Raw genomic sequence first — 8,718 nt, 5'->3', positions numbered from 1 at the left:
TGTCTGTCTGTCTGTCTCTCTCTCTCTCTCTCTCTCTCTCTCTCTCTCTCTCTCTCTCTCTGTGTTGACAATGTTCGTATAGCGTGTTTACCAGCTGTATACACGACAGTGCTCATGTCACCATGACAACGTTTCAGGAGTGTGTTTCCGATCCAAGCATCAGTTCGACTTCACTGAAAACGCCTCGAGTGTCATTACCTGCGACAACGCCCCCTACAACACCAGCAAAGTCACGTGGGCTCTGGTCACTGCCTCTGGACAAACACTGGACCTAGGGACCTGTACAGATGTCAATAACTGCAGCTCACCGCACGCTCCGGCCTTCACCTTGAAAAGAACATCTCGCTACAGCAGTCAGCTTCATGTTCAGAACATCGACAGAAACAGGGGCGGACAACTCTCCTGCTCTTACTTGTACAACGGTTCGAAGGAGAAAGACAACGCTACCCTCAATATCTTTGGTAAACAAGTCCTATTTGTTTGCTCACATCTTATTTTCGAGAAAGAAAAAAATGAAAGCTTCCTTCCACTTATGAAAAGAAAGGTTGCTTTTGGAATCCCACAATTTAGACATTAACTTAGAATGTGAAAATTTATGGGTTTTTTTTTTTTTTTTTGGGGGGGGGGGGAAACAAGGATGCAGCATGCTTCTAAAATTGCTCAATCGAAAACGATTGCCATATATGCATATAGGTATATTGTTGTTTGCCTACCAACTTTTCTTGCTCCGTGTAGATTTTCAGTATTTATCAACGACATGACGGTCAAAACCCCGTTATCTGTTTTGTTTCTGAATCTCCTTCCCTCAGACCACCCTACGGTCAGCAACTGTCTTGCTGAAGTCCATCTTCACAACTGGTCAACCGTCTTTTCCTGTGACGTCAGCAAAGCCTTCTCAAGTGCTGGGCAGTATGAATTCAGTGTGTCCGAAGAATTCATGGTGAGTCATTCATGGCTGTGACGTCATTAATCGCTTTTGTGATGTCTTATCAAATTTTGCTTTGTATTTCACGCTTGAAATAATTTTTCGGAGGAGAGGTTCAAAAATAGACGTCTTGTTTAGTCGATGTTGCAAATTGACCATGAGTCGTCGCGGTAATGATCAACTTTGAGTTGGTCTTTGAGAGTGGATGTTTCTAATCGTTGGACAATCCACGTTTCATTCACAACTTTGAATTGTCACATACAAACATTTTCATTGATATTGTGGTGGGTTTTTTTTTTTTTTTGGGGGGGGGGGGGTGAGGGGGGTGTGGTACCCTGCTTGTTCTCAATGAAAGCTCGTGAAAATTATGACAATTATTGCTTTTGTCTACTTCTGATCCGGTGCCTGCTACCATTTGACATGTCAGCGATTGAGAATGCACCTAGCAATGTCTCAGACATTAAACTTCCTTGGACATGCATGCGCAATTAAATCCTCGGCATTTTTGTTTTCTTCCAGTTTCGTACACATTTAGGCTTCACGTTTCTAAGTGGTCAAGTCTTCGATGGTCGCCGCTCTTTCCGCGACGTGATGACGCCTTACACAAACAGCTCGGACAACAAGGGGTACTACAGGGGACGGCTGACCTTCTCCTGGCCGCTCTCCACTGACCAGGGCCGTTACACACGGCTCAAAGTGTTGGTCTTCTATAGCTTGGATCACTACATCACAACGAACATTGACTACACAGCTAATGTCAGTGAGTGCCTGTGTGCTGGTGGGTAATTAGGTAGGGTTCTGTGTGTGTGGGTTTGTGTGGGTGGGTGTCTGCAGGGGGGGGGGGGGTCCTGTGTGTGTGTGAGTGTTTGGGTGTGTGTGTGTGTGTGTGTGTGTGTGTGTGTGTGTGTGTGTTTGGGTGTGTGTGTGTGTGTGTGAGTGTTTGGGTGTGTGTGTGTGTGGGTGGGTGTGTGTGGGTGTAGGTGTGTGTAGTCATGGGGGTAGAGATTGTTGTCAAAAGTGGTAATTGTTGTTCCTTGTCGATCTGTCTGTCTATGTTTCTTGTCAACCCTAAATTGTGTTTCGAGTTTGAAACCAAATTGTTGATATTTTAGCCAGACCCAGCCAGCCGACCCACAACTGCAGTGAGCTGAACTACATCCCCGAGACTGGCGTGGTGCCGTGTGTCTGTACCGCTGACTATCTGGGATCCCCGGCAGGACGGCTGGTCTGGTTGCTAGGGAACGTCACCATAGCAACAGGAGACTACGGCGTAACACAACTGACGTTCCCCTCCGGTCAAGTGAGCAGACAGCACGATGGGATGATGGTCACGTGTCAGCTGGACTGGCTGCAACCAATCAACACTGAGTTTGAACGTCTCGTGGCTTGTGAGTTTTGTTGTTCGATGTTTTGAGGTACCTTTCCGCTTTACGATTAACTAGTGAAACGCAAGCCTACACTTTCTTCTGTGAATGCCACTGCATCTCAACTTACATTTTCTGGTAGGAAAATCAGATTATATTGATATCGCACACATACCTTGAAAGACATAATTATACGATATAATAAACACAACGACACCAAACCGTCTCTGTTTTACCCTCTTTTTCGAAGTGAAATCTTTGACGTCAACAAGTGACAATGAATTTCGATAATGAAGTTTGTCTCGGTGACTTCAATATATGAGAGCTGTAGATAATTAATCGTTATTTCACCGACAGACTGTGCTTGTATCGGTATCGTACAGCATTAAATGAAGGTCTCCCACACACAGCTGGCAACAAGACAGTGACTGCTAAGAAACAGTGTGGGTGTTGTTTTCTCTCCAGAAGTTCATATCTTTTGTTAACCAGATGGACCAGACAACGTAACACTCCAAGTAATCCAATCTCATGACGTCAACAACGGCGTAGTTGTTCACGTGTTGAGTCACGTGACCGAGACGAAACCAAAGACGTCAGACATGGTGCAGTGGGGAGGTCTGTGTCAAGGTCAGCAAGGGTTCACGTGCACTCTGACCCCGATGTCTGTCGCAGAGGTTGACGGGAAGACTGTGACGTGCAGAGTGACCAACGCTGCCAACAATGGACACAGCGCTGAGGCCTCGGTCGTCATCAGGCTGCGTAGTCGCCAGGGTAAGGTGCCTACAGTTATTTGTGAAATGTGCATGCATTGACACGCCGAGCGAATACGTATGGCCTTTTTGTGCTTAATATTACAGAGTAGTAAATAATTGCTAACCCTAGCACTGATCAATAAGTTCCAGCCATTATCTTTCGCTGTGATGAACTACTAGGCCCTAGCTGTATGTCAGTTTGAAGTATGTGAATGAACAACAAAGTATGTGCCCGATTGTCAAAGATACACAAAACAAATCACACTCAAGGAGTTTCACAGTTAAGCATAATTCGTTAGTATTCACTGATACGAAATTAGTTTTTTGTATAAGGCAAGGAAGATAATTGCAAACATTAACATTATACAGTGTTCAGTAACTCATAATACTACCAAGAAGCAATACAACAGAAGTATTAGCAAACCAGAAGAGGTTGATTAGGTGTAATCACAAATGTATCGCTTGTACATTGGTCTTCCCTTATTTGAGCCATGTGATGTCAGAGTCTGACAACAAATCCTATTTAGGCGGCAAGCCGAGATTGCAAAAGAGTGCATGTGTGTATGCGTCCAATCGTACAAAAATAACAGGAATTCTAATTGAAATCGATTGATACATAAATGTCATTTGTATTATTTGTTATCTGGCGCGGTCTCGGAGGAACACTATATGTGTAAAGTGTCATATTTTGGTCAAAATTACAAATAACATATTTTGTTCCAACAATCTTTTTTCAGGTTCTGCGCAGTCACAAACAAAAAGTGAGCAGTTGAAGTGGACATCCGTCAGTGTTGGGATTGTCCTTGGTATCGTGCTTATTGCCTTAGTCGTCGTCATCATCATCTTCTGTCGACGTGGCCAACTAAGTGAGTTGCTGTCGATCTTACATATTATACACTGTGAGCCAAAGAGGGACCCTCCCATGAGATAACAAAAAGGGACCCTCCCATGCGATAACAAAAAGGGACCCTCCCATGCGATAACAAAAAGGGACCCTCCCATGAGATAACAAAAAGGGACCCTCCCATCAGATAACAAAAAGGGACCCTCCCATGAGATAACAAAAAGGGACCCTCCCATGAGATAACAAAAAGGGACCCTCCCATGCGATAACAAAAAGGGACCCTCCCATGCGATAACAAAACGGGACCCTCCCATGAGATAACGTAAAGTGTACTATCTGAGGAGCACGTTTGAGAAAGTTTTTTTTGGCGAATTGAACTTTAAAAAGTTCAAGGGACATTCGCTGTGTTGTGTATTTGCTCGAATATGCTCCGTAACTATGTGTGTGTGTGTGTGTGTGTGTGTGTGTGTGTGTGTGTGTGTGTGTGTGTGTGTGTGTGTGTGTGTGTGTGTGAGCGCGCACGCACGGCGTGTGCTAATGTGTCTTTCTGTGTCTGTGTGTTTCTGTGTCTGTGTGTTACAGACAGAAATCCAACACAGGACGGTCGAAGAACAAGTACAGCAGATAATGGCAATGCCAACTACCTGAACCTACCTGAGGTCACCAAGACCACGATGAGCGGTAAGCTTAACCTCTACGTCTCCCCTTTGTATAATTGAATACTGACTCAGTTACACCCTTGATTGCCGGAAGAATTCAGTTTAAACAATCAATTAAAACCACTACCAACAAGCTATGAAAATCGTCTCCAGGGGCGGCAATCATCTGGCTACAACATCAAAGGGCAATGTTGCGACCCATCTCGTCATCGGCGCTTTTCCGGAATAGACCTGCGCTTTGTTGGAATTCCAACAATGGCCGTCATTGTAGGAATTCCAACTTTGCGCTACGCGATTCTAGAAATGTACCGCGCGCATAGTGAGAATTCTGCTCTTTCTTAGAATGCGATGTAAAATGATACAAGTCATGATGGCCTATGATGATCCTTGTGTTTTAAAGTGATCAATGCTTAGTCTTGAAAAAGCAGATGCATTGTATAACGCACCAAACCAACCGAATTACAACAAGTCGCGTAAGGCGAAATTACTACATTTAGTCAAGCTGTGGAACTCACAGAATGAAACTGAACGTAGTCCGCCGCTAGTGCAAAATGCAGTGAAAGTGACGAGCCTGTTTGGCGCGGTAGTGGTTGCGATGTGCTTCATAGCACGCTTTACTGTACCTCTCTTCGTTTTAACTTTCTGAGCGTGTTTTTAATCCAAACATATCATATCTATATGTTTTTGGAATCAGGAACCGACAAGGAATACGATGAAAGTTTTTTTTAAATCGATTTCGAAAATTTATTTTTGATCATAATTTTTATATTTTTAATTTTCAGAGCTTGTTTTTAATCCAAATATAACATATGTATATGTTTTTGGAATCAGAACATGATAAAGAATAAGATGAACGTAAATTTAGATCGTTTTATAAAAAATTTTTTTTTTTACAATTTTCAGATTTGTAATGACCAAAGTCATTAATCAATTTTTAAGCCACCAAGCTGAAATGCAATACCGAAGTCCGGCCTTTGTCGGAGATTGCTTGGCCAAAATTTCAATCAATTTGATTGAAAAATGAGGGTGTGACAGTGCTGCCTCAATTTTTACAAAAAGCCGGATATGACGTCATCAAAGACATTTATCGAAAAAATGAAAAAAACGTCCGGGGATATCATTCCCAGGAACTCTCATGTAAAATTTCATAAAGATTGGTCCAGTAGTTTACTCTGAATCGCTCTACACACACACACTCACAGACAGACAGACAGACAGACAGACAGACAGACAGACAGACACACACACACACATACACCACACCCTCGTCTCGATTCCCCCCTCTACGTTAAAACACATTGTGCACACAGAACAACTCGGCTTTTTACATTTAGTATGTGTGTGTGTGTGTGTGTGTGTGTGTGTGTGTGTGTGTGTGTGTGTGTGTGTGTGTGTGTGTGTGTGTGTGTGTGTGTGTGTGTGTGTGTGTGTGTGTGTGTGTGTGTGTGTGTAGAGCGATTCAGACTAAACTACTGGACCGATCTTTATGAAATTTGACATAAGAGTTCCTGTGAATGATATCCCCGGATCTTTTTTATTTTTTCGATAAATGTCTTTGATGATGTCATATCCGACTTTTTGTAAAAGTTGAGGCGGCACTGTCACACCCTCATTTTTCAATCAAATTGATTGAAATTTTGGCAAAGCAATCTTCGACGAAGGCCGGACTTTGGTATTGCATTTCAGCTTGGTGGCTTAAAAAATAATTAATGAATTTGGTCATTAAAAATCGGAAACTTGTCATTAAAAACATTTTTTTTCTAAACGATCCAAAAACAATTTCATCTGATTCTTCGTCATTTTCTGATTCCAAAAACATATACATATGTTATATTTGGATTACAAACAAGCTCTGAAAATTAAAAATATGAAAAATATGATAAAAATTAATTGTCCGAAATCGATTTAGAAACAATTTCATCTTATTCCTTAATTGTCGGTCCCTGATTCCAAAAACATATAGATATGATATGTTTGGATTAAAAACAAACTCAGTACGCTAAAAAGAATAGAGATACAGAAAAGCGTGTTATCCTACTCAGCGCGACCATTACCGCACTATTCTGGCTTGTCGATTTCACTGCCTTTGCCACGAGCGGTGGACTGACGAAACTACGAGTATGCGGTCTTGGTGAAAAAATGCAGTGCGTTCAGTTTCATTCTGTGAGTTCGACAGCTTGACTAAATGTTGTTATTTCGCCTTACGCGACTTGTTAATGTTGGTATGGGAACAAGTTGTGGGATAATCGTATCTCAATGCCTGGCCAAATCCGAGACGGTGAGCCACGGGGAAGAGTTTGCCTTTAACCCCTTCACTGCCCACCCCGTATGTAATACGTGGTCATTTTCTGTTTATCGTACGCCCATAACCGTATCTCATACGTGGGATTTGTGTCAACAACATTTCAGGACATTTCTGAAAACTAAATGGGAGGTAACCACTGTCCAAGCACTTGTAGGGGTTCTAAACACAGTTCTTTCCCATAGACCGTTCGGATAAGTTACTACCACTGTGGCAGTGAAGGGGTTAATGGGGACATAAACAATTGCGTGAGAGTCTTGCGGGGAACAAAAGAAGCAAAGAGTGGGACTTTTCCGCGAATGTATTTTTTACCTGACCCAAACGAGTTGAATTTTAGTCTCAAAATGCAGCAGATTGCACAGATTTTAATGTACTATTTAAAAAAAAAATTCGGACCGAACCCCCTAGAAAAAAGGGATTTTTTCTTCTTTCATCACAAGAGAGTCCCACCCCTGAAAGAGGTGTGATGTGTTTTGCAGGCGTACAGCGTGGTGTCACGTGCCCCTCTGGAGGGTACAAAGGTTATGACAACGCCTCCAGGAAGGGACAGACAGCTGAGATGTGATCACAATTTCTGAAATAAAGATTACATGTACAAACGCAGAGCTCCTTTGCTGATAATACAGTTGTCCATGTCAACTTTCAAATTTAAAAAAAGCTCCGTTTATTTTCATGAAATGTTTTGGGAAGTCTGCTACTTGTGTTTTCAGATTATATTTCACGATCTTGAGTTGGTATATGGTATTGTTGGTACTTACTTTAAATAATGTCAAATTGAACAATAAATGCTAGACATCGGGGAATCTAAGATCTGACGAAGAAACACTATATCATATACCACCGATGTTTTGTAATCGATATACATGTACTTATTGATATTAACGCTCTCAGTAAATCGGGTTTAGCAGCTACACACTTGTCTGACATGCTATGTCTTCGTAGAAGATGTCAAGATCATACTGACTGAAATTCCCCGTCTGAAGCCGTTCTGATCAGTTTTTCAGCTCTTAATCAAATGAGTAGTTTTATGGAGCAGAAACAGATCTTAGCTCCAGTAATGTGCAACTCGTCCCTACCATCGCCGCCCCTCCTTTCAGTCAGTGATTTCATCACGCGTATTGTGTTCGTATTTTCCACTCTTTACAACAGGCTGCTGTCGTTCATTACGCCACTTCAGCTAGTTGTATTTGACGCTGTATTTGAAACATCCTACAACACCTAGCTAATTTTGTTGGTCAGCTAATGAGTTTATTATCATTTGTTTACAAGCTAAAGACTCGATGTTTTGCTCCCAATGTTTTGGCCATTAGGGCGTACTTATACTGAATTTGTTGGCTGCTAATGAGACATCCGACAATATGTGTGTGTGTCACCATTATCAATATGGAAAGACAATAGGTAGTTTCCTGTTAGCGGCTGTTCTTCTTTGTTGTGCAAACCATCTTGTAAACAAACGCAAATGTTTTCAGGCTTAACCAGGCAGAGATTTACTTTGATTTTGTTTATCTACACAGTTTAACAAAAAGGAAATCTAATCATTAAAACAAAGCAAAACAAAAATATCAATCAGAAAAGAAAGCAACCGAGCTGTAAGCAAGTACATGTGTCCATGGGGAGGGATGCTTCTGGACTGATCCATCCTTATATTTCTGATGGTTTCTATGATAAAGCAACCGAGCTGTAAACAAGTACTTGTGTCCATGGGGAGGGATGCTTCTGGACTGATCCATCCTTATATTTCTCATGGTTTCTATGATAAAGCAACCGAGCTGTAAACAAGTACTTGTGTCCATGGGGAGGGATGCTTCTGGACTGATCCATCCTTATATTTCTCATGGTTTCTATGAGAGAGAAGGTAAAAATCTATAATCA

General features: G+C 41.9%; 1 protein-coding gene across 1 annotated transcript; it reads left to right on the top strand.

Annotated features, from left to right (window-relative positions):
* Positions 1 to 137: 137 nt before the first annotated feature.
* Positions 138 to 7,411, top strand: LOC138954368 (uncharacterized; the record flags this gene model as incomplete). Its single annotated transcript, XM_070326233.1, has 8 exons — positions 138 to 461; positions 810 to 940; positions 1,445 to 1,685; positions 2,038 to 2,313; positions 2,779 to 3,060; positions 3,779 to 3,907; positions 4,468 to 4,566; positions 7,326 to 7,411. Coding segments are annotated over 8 exons (1,568 nt in total), but the record flags the coding sequence as incomplete, so codon positions are not given.
* Positions 7,412 to 8,718: the final 1,307 nt, after the last annotated feature.

Source organism: Littorina saxatilis, unplaced genomic scaffold, assembly GCF_037325665.1.
Source record: "Littorina saxatilis isolate snail1 unplaced genomic scaffold, US_GU_Lsax_2.0 scaffold_1958, whole genome shotgun sequence".
Lineage (NCBI taxonomy): Eukaryota > Metazoa > Mollusca > Gastropoda > Littorinimorpha > Littorinidae > Littorina > Littorina saxatilis.
The sequence above is the reverse complement of the archived record's forward strand: the minus strand, read 5'-3'. Positions and strand labels throughout refer to the sequence as shown.